This window comes from Pezoporus flaviventris, unplaced genomic scaffold, assembly GCF_033815535.1.
Source record: "Pezoporus flaviventris isolate CSIRO_AGI_PZ_B2104156 unplaced genomic scaffold, CSIRO_AGI_Pfla_v1 ptg000002l, whole genome shotgun sequence".
NCBI classification, from domain to species: Eukaryota; Metazoa; Chordata; class Aves; order Psittaciformes; family Psittacidae; genus Pezoporus; species Pezoporus flaviventris.
The window spans coordinates 42,630,277-42,655,286 of NW_026892550.1; the positions used below are offsets into that span (position 1 = coordinate 42,630,277).

A 25,010-nucleotide genomic window follows, 5' to 3' on the forward strand; every position below is an offset into this window, starting at 1 on the left:
GGGATGAGGGACAACCCCTCCATACTACTGAACACAATATTTGCACAGCAATATTGCACCCATGCAACCAGCCACGCTGCTGGCTCACCACAAGCCTTGACATCTAATTCCTCACAACGCAAAGCAGTTTTTCTCACCATTTTGTGCTGTGAGGCCTCTCCCATGGTTCCTTGTAGCTGAAGCAGTACGTGTAGAGAGGCCTGGTGGAAAGATATGAGCTGGGGATTGGCAAGTCCTGTCTGATCCTGGTTCTGCAAACAGCCACTTGAGTGGCATTGCCCAAGTCCCTTCCACTTTCTGTTTTCAGTTTATACCACCTATGACATGACATTAAAGTTATTATCTACATGTTTGCAACATGGAATTATAAAATACTCCTTTCCCCTCCACTGCTTTGACTTCTGTATCCACACTCTACTAGGTCTGAACTGTGATTGGCCTCTCCTGATTAGCTTTCGGACACCATGATTTATTAGATGAGAATTTGCTGTGTCTGCACACATTTCAGTGGTGTGAGTTGGCATTTTGTAGGTTGCTCACCAGAACCAAGATTGCCTTATTCTTCTAGTTGATTTGTTGACTGGTGTCCTAAGTTTTTACAACTCATTTTAACCTCTTTGGAGAGGACCATCTGCTCCAGTGGTCAGAGCTATCAAATCCAAGAACTAGAAAAAGTTCTCTGCCAGAATTTATCAGGGAGTCTGCAGGATCCCAGTCTGCAGTTACATTCTCTGAGTCCTGAAAGAAGACTGGAAACACTCATGCCTTTTGGCACTTCTTTCTACTGTTTCCAACCATCTAACTATCAGAAAGGGGCCTGAAAAGATCTCATGTTTCTTCTGACTCTTAGAGAATAATACTCTGGATATTATTTTTTTGCAAGAAAATATATTTCAGTTTGAATTAATGCCCTTATTCTGTAGTAGTGGTGGAATCACCATCCCTGGAAAGTGTTTGAAAACCATGTAGATGAGGCCCTCAGTGACATGGTTTAGTGGTGGTCTTGGCAGTCCTGGGGTAATGGTTGGACTTGATGATCTTAAAGGTCTTTTCCAACCTAGGTGATTCTATGATTCTATACTGGGAGGTCATATTTCTCTTTTCTAAATCAGTCTTTATCATACATGACCCTCAAACTATTAGCTATATTATCTATAGTGAAAGTTGTCTGGTTTTGGGCAAGCCTGCCCCGCTCTGAGTTTGTAAAAGTTCATTATAGGATTTGGTGGCTATGATGAGTTTGCCTTTCTCTCACACCTCATGCTTGCAGTCACTCTTCCAAAGACCAGTGTAGCACAAAACAGAAGAAAGTGGATGAGGAAAGGGTAGAGGTAGAAAAAAGCAAGTAAGGTGGATGGACTGGAGGACTTGCTGGGTCCCTCAGTCTTTGGGACATTGCACGGAGACAATGTGGAACCAGATGCTGGGACTGGCTAGTGACAAATTTAAAAGAGTTAAGTAGTATGAGGAACATATGAAGAGAAGGTAGAGCTGAGAGCTGGAGCTGAAGAAGACTGGAATCTAAGGCAGGGTATCTAGAGGAGGAACATGAATGAGCAGGCAAGAGGAGAAGTCAGTGTTTGAGAACTGATGGTAAGGACTTGTGGTAGTATAGGAGACAGGGGCACTGCTGGGCAAACAAGGGCTGGCTCACATCTAGGGTACACAAGCCAGAGTTAAATCCCAGATTCCCAGCTATTGCTGTGGCAACCTGCCAGGAGCAGGGCAGATGAAGTCTGTCCTTTGATGGTGAATTAAAGTTAAATCCAAAGTTTATCTAGCTCTTGGCCTTTAGCCTTTCAAACAAACACAGGGAGAAGTGATTGGATGATTGCAACAGGAAAGCAAAGGTACAGGCTGAAGGTCAGGCCCAGATTCAGTCCTCAACTGGAAATCCTGAGGAGATCCTCCTTCACCTCAGCTTCACCCAGAAACCCCTTCACATGAAGCAGGAAACACCACTTAGTTTACTTAATGGTAATGGTTGGTTATCAGCTTTTTCCAGTCCCTTTAGCCATGGTGGCCAAGTTTTTCTTGGACCAGAGCTTTAGTTTTCTACATTTGAAGGTCACCAGAGAGCTTTGTCCTCCATCAGGGTTTGTGGAGGCCCAGCACATGCTTTGTGCCGTGTCCAGTTTTACACTGGTAGCTGGTATCTGGGTCACCACCTAGCAAATTGTTGCATCCTCTGTGAGCACAGTTGGAAAGGCAGAAAATCATCTGCTTGGTGTGCTCTGACTACTATCAATTTCTAAGTCCTATTAAATTACCAAAATAATGTTCAGACATTATTGAAGATCACAAAGTCAAGCTCTTCCAAAGTGAGAGAAGCCAGAACTAAGGTGCCATGTCACATCACATCTGAATTATGAAGGATGCTTTCGTTGTTGCATAGGTTGTAATGCAGGTAGGGAATAAAACCAGGTGGGATATAGTTGTCTCTTACTTACAGCTGTTACCCTGCAAAATCAGGTGCTATTCCTGCCCTCATCCCTCAGTTCCTGTGGGATCAGAAGCAAGATACTCGGGTAAAGCACTGCGGTAGCTGAGTGATGAGCACTATAGGAAAATATGTGAAGCTTTAAACAGTCTGCAGAGCATCATCATACAATGAAAAGAATGTACAGCTCTGAGCAGCTGCTTGCTGTCTTTTCCTCCTTCAAGCATTTGATTGTCTGATAAGCTTTTAATAAGTCTTCCACAGAATTGCTGCAACAGAATGAATAAAACTGTGTAGGACTTGGAGTGGGGAAGCATCACCAATTGTGCCCCAGATGAAGTTAGTAGCTGGGGGTTTTGGTGTGTAAGAATATTGATTATCTGCTTTGAGTTTAGGAGCTGCCTTATGGACATTTATCAAAGAACACAGCAACGGCTGGCTGATCTTCAAACTGAGCAAAGGTAATACATGGTCTGTTTGGACGTTTGTTGCAGAAGTTATTTGGGCTGTCTTGTTGCTGAAATAGAAGTCTGTTGAATCACAGCATTACTAGCGCTGCACTAGCAGTGGGATTACTAGCACTGAGATTCAGCAGAAGATTTACAGAGCATGTTGCAGGGAATTTATATGAACAAAATGTCTTGTTTCAGAATGTGCACAGACAAAATAAGACTAAGCCTTAAACATAATAGAAACACTTTGTCATGTAAAACCAGGTCTTGGTGGTGTGTTAATCAATTTAGCACCATCTTAATGAGCTCTTCTGCTACCTGAGAATAAGACTTGGGTAGATTTAGATTATACATTAAGAAAAAATTCTTCACACAAAAATGTGATGAGACATTGGCACACATTACCCAAAAAAGTTGTGGATGCCCCATCTTTGGCAGTGTTCAAGGCCAGGTTGAATAGAGCTTTGAGCAACCTGGTCTAGTGGAAGGCATCCCTGCCCGTGGCAGGGGGTTTGGAACTAGGTGATCTTTAAGGTCCCTTCTAACCCAAACCATTCTATGGTTCTCTGATACCGGTATACGTTAGATTTAAGAGGGGTTCCCTAGATAAGAGAAGCATGAAATACAAGGCCAGAATTGGGAGGAAACAAAGGGTCCCATTCACATCTCTGTAAAGCAGAACATGGCAAGGTGTTGCAGCCTATAAATTATGAGTTTTTCAAACGTCATGTGGTTTTAAAAAGCCAAGAGAGAATTTTGTTCTTTTGACTGATGAGATCAACATGTGCTCTAAACAAAGATTTTCTTGCTCATTCCTGATCACTGTGGTGGCAGCTTTTGAGATGGGCAGCATCTCTCAAGTGTCTGACAGCCATGTGCATCATTCCCCAGTAACGGGATAGTTATAGAGCTCACATTATTATCATCAATTACCACATACAAACTATACCCATTATGCAAACATTTAAGAAGGCATGACTCTTTAGGAATATTTTATTATGCTTAACATCTGTTCTGGGACGTTTTCATGTACCACTCTACTGTGGTACTCTTCATAAATTTGTGTTTATTTCAAACGAATCCTACTTTATAAAAAGTTATAATATACCATTTGTGTAAGAGACAGCATAATGTTAAACACATCATGCATCATACAAATACCAGTAAGGTCTAGCTGTAAAAACTGTTGTAAATTGGGCTCTGGACTCCTCAGTAATTAATTTAGTTGGTGACCAGGTGGTCACAGATAAACTTTCTTAGACCAGTACTTGCCTTGGAAAGGCTGGTGAATTTCACAGCAGTGGAACACAGTCACAGAGAAAGGGCAAACCAATGACTTCCTGTTTCAAATAGCAGCTCTTCGATTATGTTAACTAAGTTCCCATTGCATAGTGTGTGTCTTCCAGGAGGTAAGCATTGCTGGATCTCGCTAGGTCCTGTGTACATCTAAGTTGAACGTCCATTTACGAGAAACCAAGCTTTAGACAGATTTTTATTTTCCTGGAATACATGATGTTGTCCACATGTTGGTGTTGTACAAACTTATCTGGAGCAAATAACAGCCCAAACTTGTGCAACACGCCTTAAGTAATCACCTAAGGGGGAGGGGGATATCTGGCATGTTTTGTCTCCAAACAGAAGTGAGCATAATGATTAATCTCAGCTTCACGCTAAGGTTTAAATTGCACCCAGAGATGGGGGAAGAGTATCCTTTCAGTTAAAGTTCTGCTTGCTCTTCTCCTGAAGATGACATCAATGAGGATCCTCTGTGTGTTGCTGTGCCTCTGCTTAGCCTGGGTATGAATTTGATTCTTTTCATATCTTTCTGTTTTGAAGAGTGTTTATTAGATAGATAAATTTTGACTGTCATCTAGCTTGTAAAATTCAATGCACACCCATATACACAAGCCTACTGCAACCATTTCACTGCTGGACTTTCATCAATAGTTCTTGAGCATCCAGCTCTCTCTAGTTTTCCTTAATTTGGTTTTGCTGAGTCTACCTGGATTCATGAGCAGCATATACATTAATCCATTAATCTGAATTTCTAGATTCATAGGTGATGCTGTAAGTCTGTGGATGCCTGTGGCTCCAGCCAGCCAGGAATTTTCATGTTTATTAGGGTGAATTCTGCTCTCCTTTGGATGGTACTTTAGCAGGGTTTTACACCTACAAATGATACACAATACCTTTATTATAAAACACACATTAAAACCCAAGGATTTCTGTAGCAGCAATATCAGGTTAAACTAGGGCTAAGTAAGAAACAATTTTTAGATAAGGAAACAGATAGACTTGATTTTCAGCTATGTTAATATAAGCTTGTTTTTCTTATTGAGGTCTCAGGCCATAGGTTAGATGTGTTAGATTCTTCACATTTCTCTTTATGACTGTCTTTTGAAGAAAATGCATATTTTAACAAATGACAGAAATTACAGAAAGCCGATGGGACAAAACAGAAGCAGTCATACTGGAGCTGTCAATGCTGAAGGGGCACAAACCACTTAAAAGTAAAGTTTTTATTTGTTACTTTTAAAAGGCCAGATCCTCAGGATTAATCAAACCAGAGTGAATCTGCCAATTTTAATAATACATTCCAGTTTCCCAGGGCTTAACAACAGTATAATGTAGCTATATATAACATATATAAGTAACACAGTAGAAATCCTTACATTGTTTTGGCTTAGAATTAGCTTGTATAGATGCCCTTCTCCTGAGGTTTGAAGAAGATCTCAGTATATTTATTTCTCTTCTTTCCATTAGCACAGTGGAATCCACCCATCAGTGACGTTACTATTTTTATTACAATGTTATTAGCTTTCTTGCTCTTTATGCCAGGCAAAACATGGCTACAAGCTTACATGTAGCAACTGTAATTAAAATCAGAAACACTAATGGGAAAACACTCTTCATATATATATATCTATATTTAAGCCAGTTTTGTGTAGACTGAAGGTGGTAGAATGAAAACACAAATTTAACAATATTGCAGCAAGTGAAAATAGAACATAGGATTTTTTAAGTATTGGCTTTAACTTAACCAGTTTCAATCTGATTTGAAGTTAATTTTATATTTACACACAGAACAAAAGATTTTTATGGAATTAGATTACCATAATATATCTTGAGCATCACCAGCTCTCTACATAGCAGCATTAATTCTAAGAGATGAAAAGCTTTACTCTGACAAAACAAACAAAATCATATCTTCCAAGAAATGTCAGGAATAAAACAGTGCAAGGGCACTGTTCAGTGTGATGCTTTCCAGATGGGTGTAACTGCCACACATCAGCTGTGCCACTGAGTGTCTGAGGACATCAACATTCTGTTTCTGTTCTCTTGGCAGCTGTTTGGTTAATCTTGGTTTTGCTTTTGCCCTTTTTCCTCCTGGCAGGCACAAGATGGAGAAAGCACCTTTGAAAAGGAGGGTGGAGGAGTGCGTGGTCCCAGGATTGTGGAGCACATGTCCCAGTCCACCTGCCAGTATGAGAAGAACTGGCCCATCTGTGCAGATGATGACTGGGTGAGCAATGAGCTCTGGGGGCGAAAGAGGGGCCTATCAGTAGAGTGCTCATGGACCTCAGCTGGACTGCTATGATGGGTGCCATGCAGCCAGCATGCAGTTGGGACTTGGGTCTTAGGGAGGATGGGTAAAACTTCACGTCAGGGCAGCCTGGAAAGATCTGCAGGAAAGCAAGAAAGGAAATAATTAGGAGGAAGAAAGAGGTGGAAGTTTGCCAGGGTGTAGAATCAGAAGAGAGCATAAGTCTAGAAAAGAGAGATGAAATAAAAGAAGGTTATACCTAGAAAAAAATAAGAAGGATTTTTTTTTTTTTTTAAATAATTTTGATAATTGCCACTTTTGTACTTGGTAAGAAAAAGGCACCAGAAAGATGTGTGACAAAGAAAATCAATAGCTAGAAATAACTTTCTCTTCACTACTTACTTTCTAGGACATTAGATGACAAAAAGTTCAGTAAAAGCTTCATAATGATTGATTGGATGTCTTTGTGTATAAACTGTTCATTTGTCTCTCTCCTGCCTCATGCGTCTTAGCCCATCTCTAGGCTACATTTATTTGATGAAATCTTGCCTAAGAGCTTTAGTCTGTAAGAACATTAAGCTTTTCCAAGGAAAATTTTGCTTAAATAAGTTGGCCTCTAACATCCTTGCTTGAACCAGACAACAGACTTCTTACAGCAACCCTTTGGGAAATACATACATATATATAAAAATGGACATCTGAAGAAAACTTGCAGAATCTTGCCCTAACTTTTTTTTTTTTTTTAATTTTTCATGTGTTTTCAGTGTTGGCCAAAAGTCTGAAAATATAATGCTAAAAAAGGTTTACTCATGAAGATTTTAACACAATTATTTCCATCTTCTGATTTTAGGGTACAAAATGTCCATCAGGCTGCAGAATGCAAGGATTGATTGATGAAACAGACCAGGATTATAGTCACAGAATAGACAAAATCAGGAAGCTGCTCCTAGAAAATCAAAACAACTATAAAAAATCAAATCGGATAGTTGTGGAAACTGTAAATGTACTGAAACCAAACCTGGACAGTGCTCAGAGTGAGTATCTTGCACCCAGTTTATATTGCTGAATAGCTTTTTTTTTTTTTTTTTGTGCATAAGCAATATGTAGTGAAAATATATCATGGAATCATAGAATAGTTAGGGTTGGAAAGGATATGCTGCACTGGACCTTATGAACAAGACCCAGAATAAACATAGTAATTAAGACTCTTAACTGCTAACTAGTAAAAACTAATGTACTTTTTATCTGTCGAGTACTGTGAGAAATATATGCTTAATTACATGTTTTAATTACTTATTTTAAAAAACACTACCCTTTTAGGAAAGAAAATCACACGTGCATAGCTGACTGTGAGGCATTTCTGTTTCAGAGATTGATGATGATTATGGTCGCGTGTCAGGAGAACTGAGACAGAGAATTGTGACATTAAAGCAGAGGGTTGTCACTCAAGTAAACAGAATTAAAGCTCTGCAGAGCAGCATCCAGGAACAGGTGACAGAGATGAAGCGCTTGGAGGTGGGTAGCTGCTATGTAGTTTCCATTCTTTCTAGGGCTTAGCTACAGAAGGAGGGTCTATCCATTACACTGTACATGGTGAGCAGTGCCCCCTCTAGAAGAAAACTTGATGCAACTCTCACAGGACCTGATTTGCTGAAACAAATCCCCAAATTAGTTGCTTTTTGTGCAGCTAGGTTTGGAAACGAGTATGAGCTCAGGAGGACTCATTTCTCACTTCTCTCAAAGATCTTATATCTACTGATAACTGGCTCTGCAGGAGGTGTTTCTCCTCCTATAAGGAGTTGCTGAGCAGCTAGGATGAGAGGGGTGTACCCTGTCCTTCCCTAGTGCTACCACTGCTGCCCAAGCCAGTGCTGGCACTAGAGCCCATGTTCCCAAGCTACAGGCAATCCTTTTGACAGTAATGAAAGCAAAAGTCCTGGCACAAACAGTGGTTTTGCTCAAAAGCCTGTTTTGATCCCCAGATCAGAGATCCATCTTTTGAATCATCTAGGAAAGCAGTGGTAGCCTCAGTATGGCAGGCCTCACAGCAGGGCCATGACAGGCTCTGGGACAAGCCCAGTGTCTTGCCCTCTCCTTGGAGGACTCATTTCTGTCCCGGTCCCCAGGGAGTTGCCCAGGTCTACAGCACTCCCTCCAGACCCAGGAAGACACCCCTATGCACCAAGCATAAATGGAGCAGAGATTGGGAACGTGCTACAATGCACTTCTCCGTGGAGCTCATGTGCAGTGTGCTATTGCATGTGTTGTATTTATTGGAAATAAACCCAGGGGTTATTTCAAAACTGAGCTTTGGAAAAGCTCTGCTGTAGGTGGGAGGTGCCAGGATCCCTCACCTTTCCTCCAGTCCAATTAAAGAATACACTTGCTTGAGAAAGTCAGGAAAGGTCCCTAACCAAATTATTTCTCTCTGTTTACATAGGTGGACATTGATATTAAGATACGAGCTTGCAAAGGAACCTGTGATAGAAGTTTTGATTACCAGGTGGACAAAGAAAGCTATGACAATATCCAGAAGCAGCTTACCCAAGCCAACTCCATCAACTTGCACCCAGAGCTTCAAACAACCACCTTGAGCACGCTGAAAATGAGGCCAATTAAGGACTCAAATGTTCCTGAGCATTTTAAGCATAAGCCTCTGCCAGAAATGCAAGCTCTGAATATAATTAATAACATCAAGCAGATGCAAGTGGTATTAGAAAGATCAGAAACAGACACAAAGTCCTCCCGAGGCGACAGCGTGTATCTCGCGGCAGAATCAAGGGGGGATGGACCTTCACACACCAGCAAATTAGTTACTCCTACTCACGGGAGAGAAACTATTAGTCTGGGAGACAAAACCTCCTCCACTGTCCGTAGATGCACCAAAACTACCACCAAAAGAGTTGTCACTGGCCCCGATGGCCCTAGAGAAGAAGTAGTTGAAAAAACAGTTTCTTCTGATGGCTCAGACTGCTCCTATTTGCAAGGGGCAGGAAATGTTAGAGAGGAAGGGAGCATGTACCATGTTGGTGGGACAGATGGCTTCCACAAGCTAGAGAGGTTATTCCCTGAGCTAGAGTCCTTTTTTACTCCTGACTCTGCATCCACTGCTAGCAAGCACTTTGGTGGATCAAGCAGCATTTCATCTAGCAGCCACGCAACTGGTACAGGCAGTAGCCACTTAGGTACTGGAGTATCCAGTCATTCGGGGACTTATGGGGAGAAAGGCAAATTTACAGACTTAGGAGAGGAGGAAGAAGATGACTTTGGAGGACTTCACCTTCAGCCATCTGGATTGCCATCTGGCAGCGCAAGTCACTCCAAGACTGTAGTGACCAGCGCCTCTTCTAGTTTCAACAAGGGAGGCTCCACTTTTGAAACCAAATCCCTAAAGACCCGTGAAATAACTGAGGAGCTAGGTGGGGTGCAACATGATCAGAGTGCAGAGGATACCCCAGACTTTCAGGCACGCAGCATCAGACCATCAGGAAAGAAGCAAAGGAGAGCCAGCACTGGGAAAGGTACACAGGCATCACAGAAGTAGTTAATTGAGGTAGTGGAGCCAAACTCCATCAATAACCAAACTGACACATTGGTTTCAGATACCGTAGTAAAACAGTGTGATGTTAAAATGTGAACACTGTGTCCATTTATTGCCATCTTGGAAACAAAAAGGAAAATATTTCATTGATACGCGGGTATTACATAGACAATTCACAATTTAAGATGTATGTAGTTTTCTTCTCTGAATCCTTTTTAATGTTGCCTGTCCCTATACCTAGTGTATTTCAAGACATGTTTAACAATTTTCCTCAGAACTATTGGTACTTGGATTCCTCTGAACCTTTTATTAAATTTTGCTGATAACTCCTGTCAAACCAGATCAACTTTTTTTTTTAGACTGTGATGATATCCGCCAGAAACACACTTTTGGTGCCAAAAGTGGCATTTTCAAAATCAAGCCAGCGGGATCGAATAAGGTTTTGTCAGTTTATTGCGACCAAGAGACAACTTTGGGAGGATGGCTATTGATCCAACAGAGAATGGATGGATCAGTGAATTTTAACCGGACCTGGCAAGACTACAAGAGAGGTTTCGGCAGCGTGGATGGCAAAGGGCAAGGAGAGTTCTGGCTGGGCAATGAAAACATACACTTGCTGACTCAAAACGACACTCTCCTTCGGGTAGAGTTAGAGGACTGGGATGGAAATGCTGAGTATGCAGAGTATATCATACAGGTAGGATCTGAAGCAGAAGGGTACGCCCTTGCCGTGTCCTCTTATGAGGGGACTGCTGGGGATGCGCTGATAGAGGGCTGGCTGGAAGATGGCACTGAATACACATCCCATGCCCAGATGCGGTTTAGCACCTTCGACCGGGACCAGGACCGCTGGGAGGAGAGCTGTGCAGAGATGTACGGGGGCGGCTGGTGGTACAACAGCTGCCAGGCAGCCAACCTCAATGGCATTTACTACCTGGGGGGCCACTATGACCCCAGGTACAACGTTCCTTATGAGATCGAAAATGGTGTGGTCTGGCTGCCATTTAGAGCCTCTGACTATTCCCTCAAAATTGTTAGAATGAAAATCAGGCCCATTCAAACCATGTAGAAAGACAGGCTTTTAATGTATGTTACAATTTTATGTTGAAAAGATTTTTTTATATGTGAATGTGCATGATGTACCTTTACTCTGTGAATTTGAAGGCAACTGGGCACATCTGTGGCTTTAAAAATAAACACTGATTAATAATCAACAAAACAGTTCTTTCATCTTATTTGCAATTTCTAAAACTTTTCAGGGAAACATTGATTTTAAACCCCTTTTTATATGAACTTTGTCTCTGCCTTTCACAAGAGTAGAATCACAGAATAGTTACAGCTGGAAAGGACCTTAAGATCACCTAGTTCCAAACCCCCAGCAATGGGCAGGGACACCTCATCCTAGAGAATGCCATCCAGAGTTCTGTCTTTGACAGGTCACACCTAAGCTGGAGCTAAAAATATTTATAATTTGAATTATTTATTTTGTTTAAAAGTGTTAAAGAAATAAGATAATTTAGAAGTATGTTCACCACGAAGTCCTGCCTCCGCTAGCATCAACCATGAAAGTCTGATCAAGTTCAACAGTCATGCTTCTGGGTGTCCGTTTTGTCCATTTCCATTTTGAGGGCAGCATAACAGTATCAGAGGAGTCAGTTCTCAGGCAGAGCCACAGATGGTTTGGGTTCTTGCTTTTGTCACAGACCTAACATGGAGTACACTTTGATAAATGGTGCATCCATTTTAGGACTAACTTTTCAGGATCTCCTAAGGTGTGGTTTTACAAATATGGACATAGACCTTCCATCCCTTTGATGAATTCTAGGCAGATTGCCACGCATACTGTAGCATCAAAATAAGACAGATCATGATAAATCACCAAAATACAACTTCTCAGAACAGGCAATTATTTTCTAGTGACCACTAAAAGGTTATGACTATAACCAGCACAAGCAAGATATGCATCATCCGGATGGCAGTAGTATGTAGCCTGTAAACCAAGTATCTTTCCTTGGTTTAGAATGTTCCTTGGCACATGTGTCAAGCAAGGATTCTTCTACAGGTAAGGTGTTTAAATCAGCAACTTACTGAGAGTGTATGGTAAGGTTTTTTTAGCAAAAAGCTGGTGCATGGAAAAACAATTATATCAGTTACACAACTGCACAAGAACATGCTGACATAAAATTATACAAGTACTTACTCTGTTTAATATTTCTGTGCTTCTGTTGAGAAACAAGCATGAGCAAACTTTCTTGCCTCCAACCTCATTGGCCAGCGTGTTTCATACTATTTAATAGTATCACTAAATATTGGCAAAATAGCTCACTTTGAGCCTTTTCCCAGTGCTTCTCAAACACAGCCACTGTCTAACCTTTTTGGAGAGTCTGCTGAAGACCAAAGACATCTTTACAGCCAAGTGCAGAGAAGCATCCGTACTGTTGGAAAATGGGCTTCTGCTTTACACCTTGTTTTCTTGTTCCCTAGCCTCAGTGGAAGCCTGCCTGTGGGAATGCTGCACATTTGCACTCATGTATTTAGATGATGCCATTATATCTCCTCCTTGCCCTCCCAAACTCCATAGATTAACACAAGAGGTTACAGATGGGATCCATCTACTGCTAGCTATCTGGGTTGCTTCCTCTATGGAGGAAGGCAGTCCCCTCTGAAAGTTGTTCAATCCTGCCTACCAGGCTTGGGAAGTCCTGTCTTTGGGACAACCTCTGCTTCTGGCTACATAGGGAAGCACAGACTACCAACTTCAGTGAAACACATAATCTCCCCTATGACTGGAGTCACTAATTGCTCTAGTCCCACAAAAGTGATTGCATGAAAAACATATCAGCCAGGTCTTCTATTGCTGTATTTTATTCTGTGATAAAAGTAAGTTTAATATCTTCATCAACAACATAGACAGTAGGATTGACTGCATTGTCAGCAAGTTTGCAGATCACACCAAGCTAAGGTTGGTGCAGTTGACACACCCAAGGGACAGGAAGATATCCAGCAGGACTTGGACAGGCTCGAGAGGTGGGCCCATGCGAACCTCATGAAGTTCAACAGGGCCACGTGCTGGGTCCTGAACCTGGGTAGGGGCAACTCCCAGTATCAATACAGGCTGGGGGATAAAGAGATTGAGAGCATCCCTGAGGAAAAGGCCCTGGGGGTGCTGGTGGATGAAAGATTGGGTATGAGCTGGCAACATGTGCCTGCAGCCCTGGAGGCCAATCCTAAGGAGTGTGGCCAGAAGGTCAAGAGAGATAGTTCTGCCCCTCTACTCTGCTTTGGTGAGACCTTGCCTGGAGTACTGCATCCAGCTCTGGAGTCCTCAGTCTAGGAAAGACATGGACCTGTTGGAGAGGGTACAGAGGAGGGCCACAAAAATGATCAGAGATATGGAACAGCTCTCCTTTAAGGAACATCTGAGCAGGGCTTCTTGTGATAGAACAATGAGCAATGTTTTTAAACTAAAAGAGAGGAGATTCAGGCTGGATGTGACAAAAAAAAAATTTACACAGAGGGTGGTAAAGCACTGGCACACGTTGTCCAGGGAGATGGTGGATGTACCACCCCTGAGGACATTCAAGGCCAGGCTGGAGGTGGCTTCTGGGCAACCTGATCTAGTTGAAGATGACCCTGCTCACTGGAAAGGGCTTGGACTAGATGACCTTTGAAGGTCCCTTCCAACCCAAACTATTCTATGATTGTATGATTCTATGGTGTGGGATGGTGGAAGAGATATTGAGAGGCACAGTATGTGAGCCAGATCCCAGGAAAGGGCATATTTTATCCAGCATACAGGGTTTGAACTAAGTGACTGGTGACCTACCCATTTGTTAGATAGTGTCTTTTCACTTTATTCCTTCTCAACTTTTTACACAGGTAGTTGCCATTATAATATAAAAGAAAATTACTGTCCCTTATTTAGTGGAATGTGTTCGCTCCTTCCCAGATAATTCATAAATATGTAGGAATCATGTGAACAAAACTTTAGTTTTAAGGCTTTATTTAGTTTTCAGAAAACAGAATAATCCTCTCCCTCTTCAAATGTGGTATAGAAGTCCGTTGTGAAACAAGTCGGGATTGTTTTTTTTTTATCAGTGCTATTCTATACTAGCTACCACTGTCTTGTGAACAAGCAAAAAATGGAACAAAATACACTTGAGTTATTTTCATCAGTCAGATTTTGATTTACAGTTGACATTGCTTTTCACTTTAGGTCACAATATGCTCATACATACATATTTGGCTCTCATACGTAAAAACAAGCCTGAATACCATGCCTAAAAAGATAACCAAGTACAAATATTAAAAGAAAATCCCTGATTCTGTACATTTTGATAACAGTTAATGTGGAAAGTATGGCCTGATTTTCATGCTCATCTTCTTCATTGAATACCATGACCCTTTCCAATTCATCCATACAACACCATCATCTGTACCGTGTTTTGCCATATCCCAGCTGTAGGCCCCTCCCCAGTAGTATCTACCATTGGGGTTGGCTGAGTGGCAGCGGTTGTACCACCATCCACCACCATCTTCTTTGGAGCACTGTTTTCTTGGATCTGTAGTTAACCTGATGAAGGGAAGAATGACGAACTGTAAGCAAACAGATCAACAGAGTACATACACCTGCGACTGTACTGAAATTTTCAAACCGTAATAAATATGTAGTGACAGGACAAGGGGAATGGCTTTAAGATGACAGAGGGGAGATTTAGATTAGATATTAGGAAAAAAATTTTCACTATGAGGGTGATGAGACACTGGCACAGGTTGCCCAGAGAAGCTGGGGATGTCCCATCCCTGGCAGTGTTCAAGGCAAGTTGGATGGGGCTTTGAGCAACTTGGTCTAGTGGAAGGTGTCCCTGCCTGTGGCAGGGGGTTGGAAATAGGTGATCTTAAAGGTGCCTTCCAATCCAAAACATTCTATGATTCTATGACCCAGTATGTGTTACTGGAGTGAGTAACAATATTCCTACTTAAGCAAGACAGTGCCATCAGCACATAGAACAATATTGCATCCAGATCTGCGGATTTGCCTATGGTAACATCATTCATGGAATGAATAAAATTCAGTGTGCTTGCTTCTTACTTGTTTGTAGAGCTGCACTAACATTTTATATAGTTTTACCTGCCCTTGGCTATGTCAAAAGAACTGCATGGACATTTGGCTGATAACTTGCAGGGATAAAGCACATTTTAATAAACTACAAAATCCTGTGAAAACTAACAGCAAACTAAAGAAATATTATATACTCAGTTCTATTATTTTTTTAAATTTCTAACACAAGTACATACCATCCATCATTGTCTCTGTCAAAAGTACTGAAGAACATGCCATTGTGAATTGTCATTGTTCTGTTTTCTCCATGCATCTGTGAAGCTCCTTCCATTAGCGCATTGCCTGCATTGCCTTTGTAGTTACTAACTGAAAGTTGGTACTTGTTTCCTTCATTCTGTATGGTGAAACCTCCATAATGAGCGGACACTTTATTGCCATTCCAGTCTTCCATTTCAATTAAAACTTCAGTGGGCCCTATTTTGGTAAGTTGGCTGATTTTGTCATTTCCAAGCCAATATTCACCTGAGAAGCAACAAGTGATTGCTCTGTGAAATAGACTTCAAATATACTTCAAGGCAAATCTATTATTTGCCTATAGGTCTGCCTAAAAGTGGATTAGTTAATTAAAAGAAAAAAAAATCAAGATCTTAAAGAAATACAAGAAAACAGTTTCAGTAAGAAGAGCTCTTTGTGTTTCACGCTCGGTGTTTTACCTGGTGTATCACAGTAGTTCTTCCCTCCACTCTTTGCAACATTGCCAAATCCTTTTTTATACTGATCCCATACTCTTCCGAAATTAACACTGCCATCCTGGCGGTTCTGAATCAATGTCCAGCCTGCAGGAGCAACAGTTTTTAGATTAAATTGCCATTAAGAAAGGAACACGAATTGTTAAGATACAGTCCTTTGATCTTCATCTCAAGACAAGTGGAGCATATTGCATCAGGTCTGAATTTTCAAGCTCAGTCTTACCATTCTTACTCACACTTAAGTAGTGCCTTGCTTCATAAGGAAAGGTGGGAAAAGCAGAACTTGAAGGACTGCCCTGGTCTTTTGTCTAGCACATGGTAGCAGGGTAAGGAATGAGACAGGCTTTCCTGGTCTGCCCACCCAGATATTGTTTATTCTAGTCACAGTAAGATACGTTTTTATTTGCCAACCCTATCCCAGCAATTTATCTCCAGTTTCATTATAGAAGTATCCTACTGTGCATTTGAAGAAGACCGAGAAGACTTTTCAGAATCAGTCAATCATACTTAAACCTCAAGTAATTACAAAAGTGATAACTCCATATTAGTTGTTATAAAATGCAAATTACTAAAATGTTTTTTGAAACATCCATATTAATTAATATTTTAACACCCCAGTTATTTCACACTAACCTCCGTTATCTGTTTCCATGTCACAGTATACTCTGTATGGTCTGACGAAAGGATCTGGCTGGATGAGGTACATTTCAGATGTCTCGCCTCCTTTTCTGATAATATCCTCACATTCTGAGAGAATAACCAGAGACTGTTACTGAAAAAGCTATGAACTTCTTCAACAATCTTCTTATCCTTTTGTTTGATGATTATAAGAGAACAATTTTAAATATACATATAATTCTACTTTCATTTTGATTTCTGTGATACATGATGTGAAAGAGTGAAGGAAGAAAGAACAGCTCACTTTCATTGTTCTACTTTTCCAAATAGGAATTTCTAAAAGTTCAGACTGAGTGGTGGAAGACTGTATATTTCCCAAAGACTTTTTGAACTAGACAAACTCGTGAAAGAACCTTTCCTGACTAAAAATAATCAAGGGTCACAAATGTATCACCTCCACCTTACAAAATGCTGAAGCACCTATTTCTTTAAAATGCCACTAGCAAAGACTGATCTTGCGTAAGAAGATTTTTGGTCTGACCAGTATAGACATCTGTGAAAGATTTTTTGCATTTAGGATAACCTTCCATTTTTTCTGCTATCCTAATCAATGACAGACTTCAGAGCTCATTCAAATCAATTGAATGATGCATCTATCTATTTGCACAGTGATATAAATGGGAGGATTGATGTCATTATAGGTGAATAAGTACCTTTGCCTGAAACCACTGGAATATTGCAGGAAACAACACATGGGGAACGGCAGTAGTCTGTCTGGGTTGCAATGGCATTTTCTAGTTTTTGTATCTTTTTGTGTAAAGTATCCACAACTGAACGAAGGACCCTGAGGCTAGATGGGATGTTATTGTCCAGATTATCCTTTATATAATTATAATGCAATTCCACTTCTGTGTTGTACTGAGAAAGTATATCATCATTGTCTAGAAAAGCAAAGAGATGAAAAGCAGATTAGTTTTCAACATGTTTTCCAGTTACGGAATAATAAAGAGCAATCTGTAACCACAACTTAATAAGCCACTTCTTTCCTTAGCAGGGAGGAAGGATAGGCATTTCATTTGCTTGCATTTCCACAATGCAAAAAAATATGCAGAGATTCTCAGGAAAGTGGTGCATATGTATTGTTATTTCTTTGCTAGCTATTAGGTTTATCAGTGGTGCTATATTCTGCCAAAGAACTATAATGAGTTTCTCTCTAGGGAGCCATAGTGCCAAGCCAGGTGCTGGGCATAACACATTGGATGGACATAGGAAAGCAGGTAAGGGGGAACACATGACCTTCATGTTTAGGGGCTTCATATGAATCTTGCCTTGGTATGAGATCCATTCCTTTGACCCTCTCAAATGATTCTTTTTTTAAGATTTAAGAGGACATGGTTATGGAACCCTGCTTTGCTAGATATTCCATTGTATTTTTAAGTTTTTGAAGAAATTCCATTAACAACAGCGGCAATACCAATAGAATTGAAATAGCATTTACACTAGTAATTCATAGAAATAACATACCTCTTCTTTGTTTTTGCCTATTTACCAATTTATCATCTAGAACATTCACATATTCATAGAAAGTTGCAGAGGTTTCAGACAGCTTGCTCACTTTGTCCTTTAGATCACGAACAACTGATTTCACATTTTTTTCCTGTTTTACCAGTGTAGTTTGCAGCTCGCATCCAGTTGGACACAGCACTCCCTTAAAAACAACAAACAATCAATAAAGTCAATATAAAAAGTATCTATTTCCATTAGTGTATGACCACACCTCTGAATGCACTGAATAGTTAGCAGTGTGAGACCAGATATTTAACTATCTAGATAAGCACTCAAGACATCAAACTTTTGCAAAGCAGCTGCAGCTGAAGGTCAGGCAGGAGCCCTGAGTTCCCCGTAAGGATTCTTTCATAGAAGATCTTAGGAAAAGCCCTCTCTCTTCATACTTTTTTGGTCCACTATTTGCTTTTCACTTTTCTGCCCTGCTAAATGTTCACAGTGTTAGGCCACCTGAACTATGATTAAAGCCTATCAGGAACTACCTGGTGCCTGTGCCATGTTTATACCTACTCCTCTCCTCTTTCTCTGTCCTCAGAGAATCAACCATGTTATCCATACCTTGTTATAGATATCTGTTGTGAAACAGCCACACAATTCATTTAAAAATTACCATCTCAAGAAACTAGGCACCCTTGCTTCCGCAACAAGTGCTGCACCGTCACGGACAGCAATGTTTTAAAAAGAGGTGGGAAATTCTGAGGTCCTGTAAGAACCAAAATACCCAGGCAGCAGTGGGACTTACCACAGCTGTGTACTCATTAAGCTTTAACAGACTTCATTTGTTGTCAACCTCCATACTCAAATTTGCTCCCAGACAACAAAATGTCCCTTAGCACTGTCACAGCTTGCATTTTCCAGCAGAGAGCACAGCAGGGACTACTGCAAGGGTGCAAGGAGTATGCTAGGTCTCAGCATGCTTGCACACTTCTACGTAAGTACTGGGGCAATGACTGAGGGTAATTAGTTTGAAACGAATGGGAGGTTACTTTTTTGCTCTCCAGGTTCCTTGAGATTATCTGAAATTCAAGCCAGTGCTTCTGCAGTGGGTTTTTTGGGGTGTTTTTTTTTTTTTCCTTCTTAACAGTTACATGTTCAAAATCATATGGATATTGCAGGCTAACCCACAGGTACTTCCTTTCCTCATTTGCAGTTCAAATCCCATTGGCTGTCTGACTCTGTGACGAATCCTATGAGCTCTGTGTCATTACCTTTTCTGAATGCAGTCCTACCAAACTCAAATAAAATGAAGCAAAGTTGGACTGCTTTAAATGAATGACTGTCCCTTGTGTGGCAAAGAAAACTCCATGTTGGGTGCACTAGAAGAAAAGGACAGTCTCTTATCAGCAGGCAGACACCTACCAGCTCTTCTAAAGGATGCTTACAGCCACCAGCATCGGGGTATATGATACGTTCTTTCTTGTCTCCTGGTTTCACTCTCTTTGGGGGCCGTGGCTGGTATCCAGTTCCACTGATGGGAGGTGCTACGGGCCGGAGTGTGGGAGCCACTTCCCGCCTTTTGTCCAGGGGTCGGTGGCCTCGAACCCCAAGCTGAGGGCTGTCATCCTGCAAAACCAAGGAGGGAGGAAACTGAATCTGGGATTGCTGTTGTAAAACGTGATGCACAGGGTAGAGGCATCCATTCTTTAGTATCTTAAACAGCAAGGAGAACCATGGAATGGAATGCAAAAAAGCAATAATGGAAACATTACGCTGACATTATCTAAAAGTCATTGCTATGCCTCTCTTGTAAAACTAGTCACACTCCCTCTACCCTGATATAGACAAACTAAAAAGTCTTCAAACCAAAGCAAAACAGTATTTCAGTAGCTCATTCTGATCAAGAATAAAGTTTATGTAGTTCGGAGCCACTAAGCACCATGAGGCCATGTAGTAGGATACAAAACCAAACCCCAACACATTCTTGGGCTTAAGAAGAATATTCAGCATTATGTTATCAGTGTCCCAATTTTTCATCAGGCTACAGGAAAATTTGTAAGGTCTCAGAAAATCAAGCCACAGTCAAATACATCATCAGGTCTCAGGCCACATGCCAGATATTAACTGATGGAATTAGGAAAAGCATTCAATGCTGTCTCTCGGGCTAGGTTTTTAGAGCTTGCTCTGATGCATATGTTCCCCATCCCTGCCAGAAATGGTAAAATCTAAGAGGCTGTGAAGGAAAACAGGCCCTAAACGGTTGTTGAAATTAAACTATTTGAATTAATAGTTGTTTGATCTACAGAATCAAAATCTTCAACAATCTCAGATTCCACTCCAACTTAGCTACAAATAATAAACATTTGTAGGAAACCAGGATCAGGACTTCAAGTGGTTTCAAAAGTAGGCAGCATACAAATCACAAAATTCCTGAATTAGCCTTCCTTAGCATGGTAGCGTTATCAGTAGTAAACATACAGACACAAATGTTTAGATTGTACTAGAGAAAATCACCACATTTTGGCTACCCTGACCTATGTAATTTTTGCAGGAATTTTCAAAAATATAAAAAAATATACTGAGATTCTAAATTATATTTTCCATTAAACATTTTACTTAAAATTACATACAGGTTAAACTGTTATTTTAGATTGATCCTCACGCTTGCCTTTTTTGTTTAACAATTGCTACCTCTCCATTTCTAATGTTAAGCTGTGAGCTGGCAATGTCTATTGAGTCCACAGGGAAGTTTTTACTGGCTTTGAGACAGGACATGATTAATTACACATTAATTCTGCTCTTTTGCACCTGATACTACTTGTGTGTAACATCATCAACAGCATTGCTAAATTAATATTTTTAACAAAATTCAGCTAAATAATTAATCTTACCATTGGACATTTTTCATTCCCTACAGAAGAATAAAATAAATAGGAATAAAATATCCAAACTGAGAAAAGAACTATCATGCAGTTACATGTACATGAATATATAATACAAAGGTCATTTCTTTTAACACTTCAAGTGGGCATAAAGAATATGCACTGGATCATTTTTTCCCACAGCTTCAAACTTAGTTAATTCACATAAGTCATGCACACAATTAAATTAATTATTAATAATTATTATAATTATTATCATAATTATAATTATTATTGCTCTTATTATTATTGATGATCAGTACTACAACCTCATCATCATAGTCTGTAGAGGCCTGGGGTTTAACAGAGGAAACACAGAGCAGGAACAGCAGGAGCAGTTTCATGGTGCTGGCTTGCTTGAGCAGTTCAGTGACTTTCTCCCACCAGCAGCTCTGACAGGGAGATGTCCTCTCTATTCCCATATATATAGGCGGCAATCCTAATTTCCAGCTTCACAGTGATAGGATCAACCCTTCTGAGCAATCACTGTATGTCTGTTAATATTCAACCTTTCTCTTCACTGTGTGCCGGAATGCATTTGTTGTTGAGCAATTTCTTTGGACAAATCTTATCTACATGTCCCAGAGACCTCTGTTGGTGCTGGCACCAAATAGATGTTTAAATCCTTAAAAGTATCTCCTGCTCAGATTACGCAAGGTTACAATTTTCTCAAAAATCACAAGTCTTTCAAAATAGCTGAAAAGGTGAACATCAAAAGAAAAAAAAAACCAACACATCATATCTCACTGTGATGTCTCCCTTTTTTCTCTGCTGAATATTTGAGCATTTCAGAAATATCACATAAATTTGAATTAAACTCACATCATACAGATTGCTACATTCTTCTGGTGCCTGAGAGGTATGCAAGTCTTTGGGTCTCTTTAAGTACAAGAGCAAAAAGGAGTATATTATGTTCAATATGTAAATAATTTTGAATGAAAACATTAAAGATCAGATGAATATTGTAAGCTATTCCACCACTTTAGTATTGTAAATTAACTAAAGTAAATAATTTTACATATGAATTTGCTGGTTTTATTTTTTTAATACAAAAAGTATATCTGTTGAATATTATTTACAGGTTTTTAATAATCTTTTAAAAGAATACAGCATTAAGTTATCTGTAATCATAGTGAAATACTCAAACATGTTTTCTGATGCTTTATAAGAGTATGACATATCACTGCTCTCATATTAGCAGGCTTTTAACATTTTTGTGTCTTTATATAATGTGATTTTCTCATGCATTATAAATGACCATAGCACGCTTTTCAAAAGCCATTCATTCTGGTGTCTGAAGACACAGAGATGCAAACCATGGGCTGATGTTCCATTTCAAAGATCAACTTGATGAAGTGGGAGATTTTATGGTAAGTAAAGATGAGGACAGCTAAAATTACTTGGTTTAGTCCTTTTTTCTGTGCTGTTGCCAGAATTCTTGTAAACTATGGAGATTCCTGAAATATGAAAACTATTTAACCTGACCGGTTTAATTATTAAATAGCTTGGACTAACATCAGTTGTGGCTCAAGGAGCTCTAACTCCACTGAATTTGATCCCTTGCAGGAGGACATCAACAACACTTTGATTTGGAAGAACACAAACTTCTCCTCTCAGGCATTAGAGAATTCTGCCTAAAGCCAAAACTGACATCAATTAACATACAATTTCCAAGATATTATCACTGATTCTGGGCATGTCCCAACCTTAAATGCAGTTTTCCCCCCATGTACCTCTGAGGGAAGTTCAGTCACCCTCATCTTACGTATAAGGAAGGGACATAGCGATGCTGAACCCTTGCTCAGGGTCATGTACAGCAGAACTAAAAGAAGGTCTCACTAGTCCTGACCTAGAAACTTGCTACTAAATTATCCTGTCTCAGTCCAAACAAAACTTAATTAAATGTATGATATTTGTCCTAAATCCATTCTGAAACCATAGCCATGTTCTGCAGTAACTTATGGTGTCCTTCTTCAGGCATTAAGTACACTTTGTCCCCCTACGAAGAAGCGTGGCTATGCCTGTGCAGAGAATGTCAGGGACCAGATGACAGGGATTGGCACAGAAGCCCCCAGGCTTGATGCAGAGTCCCAGACAGGGAACCCCTAGGCTCCATCTGCCTTCAGATGGGACTTCCTCTTTGAAGCTTGTCCTTTGACCCTCCCACCTCCAGTACTTTTCTTTGGTTTCCACAAGAGAGTTGTGTCTCTCTGGGGATTTTCTGTGAACCACACGTGTGTCATACCACACTGGGTTTGTGTCAGAGGAGCAGAAGCCCCACCTAGTGAGCCAATGCCTTGTCTACACTGCAAAGATTTTGCCTGGAGTTTTATCAGCAAAAAATGGTCCAAATTTGAACTGCCTATAAAGCAACCTACACTGGCAAATGTGTATACAAAGAACATTTTGGCAGCAGAATTTAATCTACATTAGCATGCTGGTTATGAGATGTGATTTTTCTCTCATGCTTGCAACCAAATACAGTTTGATTGATGCTTTCTAAGGACTGAATGAAGCCTTATTAACAACCACAGCCATGGCTTAAATTTCTTCTAAAAATGATACCAAAAAGGCTTTCTTTTCAAAACAGGACACCTAATCTTTGTTCCTTCATATGCCCTCCTCCAACTTGTGGTTAATGAGAAGCTGTTCCCAGAGTTAACGGTACCACAACAAACCTGCTATTAGGAACTGCAATAATACAACATGGACCTGATGGTGTTTCAGGACATCCCTTTGTACAGTATTTTTGTACTGAAAAGGCACTTACTGGCAGAGGTGTATGTGTATGTTTGGAGGAATGACTATTTGCTTGCTGCCCCTTGTGTTTGTTGTGCCGACGTGTCTGGCAGTGGTGGAACCCTCTTTACACAAACCCCTGTCAGGCAAGTCATGGTCACTGAATCACAGCTTTTCAGAGTTGAATGTGCCTTCTGAAGTGTTCTTGGGGTGGGAGAACACGATGTGCCACGATGAGATGTAGTATTGACTAAATTAAACTTTAAAATAGCGGTTCATTTATAAATGTCCTTTTGAACAACTAGTGTTGTAATAGTGTCATACTATGAAAAGAATACTGTAAACTTTAATGTTGGTCTCTGCTGAGATGAACATCCCCATTTCTTGCTTTTACTGGTAAGAAATATTACTTCAAAGGTTTTTCATAAATGAGAATTAATGCTCTATGCATGATCTGGAAGCAAACAAATTCTCAAACATTAATGAGTGGGGCTGTTCACTTTGAACTTAAAAAAGCACTAAAAGCACATGCAACTTACTAGTCACCTTCATCTAAGTAGCAATTTATAAAAAATTACATAGCGTATTATTTCCAGAATTACAGCTGGCAACTGCTGCTGACATGCAAGAAGACATATAATGAAGAAAATTAATAAAGTGCATACCCTAATTAGTACTGCTGTCATTAATTTATTGAAATTCTGGGGCTAAATTTCACCTTGGACTACGTATTCTGTCAAAAAAAAAAATTATTACAGAGATTAATTTGGCCCCTGATTTTCTAAAGCTTTCCAAGGACACCAGGAAATAAGGTGAGATTATAAACTTCTGAGGGGAATGTTTATTTGTAAAAAACAAAAATAAAAATGAGAGCAACTACAGGGCCATGTGCACACTAGTAATAATAGCAAGAAACAACACATAGGAGCAAAATTTCTTGGAAAATATAAATGGATAATTTTTTATTTATTTTTGCACTGCTACAAGAGCCTGTATTTGAAATTTAGTTTCCTTTAAAAAGGCAGTAAAAATAAGCCTGATTTCTTTCAACAGACAATAGAAACAACTGCATTATGATACTCTGTGTTGCCAGAAATTAGCCCTTAAACCATTTCCACATATCAAATCCACTGACCAATCAACAGGCACAGACTACTCTGTGTAAACTTAAAAACCACCAAACCTGTTTGAAATCCCTTGCCCCCAAAATCTCCTTTTAAACCTTGTGTGTCTTCAATCTAGCCTCACCAGCTTGGGAGGATGCAACAGCTTTGCCTCATTTTAACACACCACCCCATGGAGTTTGCGCTTTAAGACCGGACGGATGATGCTCCTCCTCCTTAAGGTGCTGTGCTGGCCTTTACCCAAGGCTCAGAAACCTAACAGGGATCACCAGAGGGACTATCAAAATAGGTCCTCTTGTTAAACATGAAACCTGGCT

The 25,010-nt window shown here is 40.2% G+C and overlaps 2 protein-coding genes across 2 annotated transcripts; one reads left to right on the plus strand and one right to left on the minus strand.

The window, feature by feature from the left end:
• The first annotated feature begins 4,544 nt into the window (after window positions 1-4,544).
• Window positions 4,545-11,196, plus strand: FGA (fibrinogen alpha chain). The gene is made up of 6 exons (XM_061476131.1): window positions 4,545-4,689; window positions 6,287-6,415; window positions 7,287-7,470; window positions 7,806-7,951; window positions 8,877-9,957; window positions 10,337-11,196. The coding sequence occupies exons 1-6, from the start codon at window positions 4,639-4,641 to the stop codon at window positions 11,044-11,046; spliced, it is 2,301 nt and encodes a 766-aa protein (XP_061332115.1). The 5' UTR covers window positions 4,545-4,638; the 3' UTR covers window positions 11,047-11,196.
• A 2,678-nt stretch (window positions 11,197-13,874) lies between these two features.
• FGB (fibrinogen beta chain) lies at window positions 13,875-21,259 on the minus strand. The gene is made up of 8 exons (XM_061476143.1): window positions 21,100-21,259; window positions 19,332-19,535; window positions 17,931-18,114; window positions 17,120-17,347; window positions 16,422-16,535; window positions 15,753-15,875; window positions 15,276-15,561; window positions 13,875-14,550 (listed from the first exon to the last, which is right to left on the minus strand). Exons 1-8 carry the CDS (start codon window positions 21,250-21,252, stop codon window positions 14,322-14,324), a joined length of 1,521 nt encoding a protein of 506 aa, XP_061332127.1. The 5' UTR covers window positions 21,253-21,259; the 3' UTR covers window positions 13,875-14,321.
• Between the last annotated feature and the right edge of the window lie 3,751 nt (window positions 21,260-25,010).

Coding starts and splice junctions, on each gene's coding strand:
- FGA (XM_061476131.1), top strand. CDS start 4,639: ATGACATCAATGAGGATCCTCTGTGTGTTGCTGTGCCTCTGCTTAGCC. Junction 6,416..7,286: donor TCTGTGCAGATGATGACTGG/GTGAGCAATGAG, acceptor TTCTGATTTTAG/GGTACAAAATGTCCATCAGG. Junction 7,471..7,805: donor AAACCTGGACAGTGCTCAGA/GTGAGTATCTTG, acceptor TTTCTGTTTCAG/AGATTGATGATGATTATGGT.
- FGB (XM_061476143.1), bottom strand. CDS start 21,252: ATGGGAATAGAGAGGACATCTCCCTGTCAGAGCTGCTGGTGGGAGAAA. Junction 18,115..19,331: donor AGCATCCTTTAGAAGAGCTG/GTAGGTGTCTGC, acceptor GTTGTTTTTAAG/GGAGTGCTGTGTCCAACTGG. Junction 14,551..15,275: donor GACAGAGACAATGATGGATG/GTATGTACTTGT, acceptor TCCCTTCATCAG/GTTAACTACAGATCCAAGAA.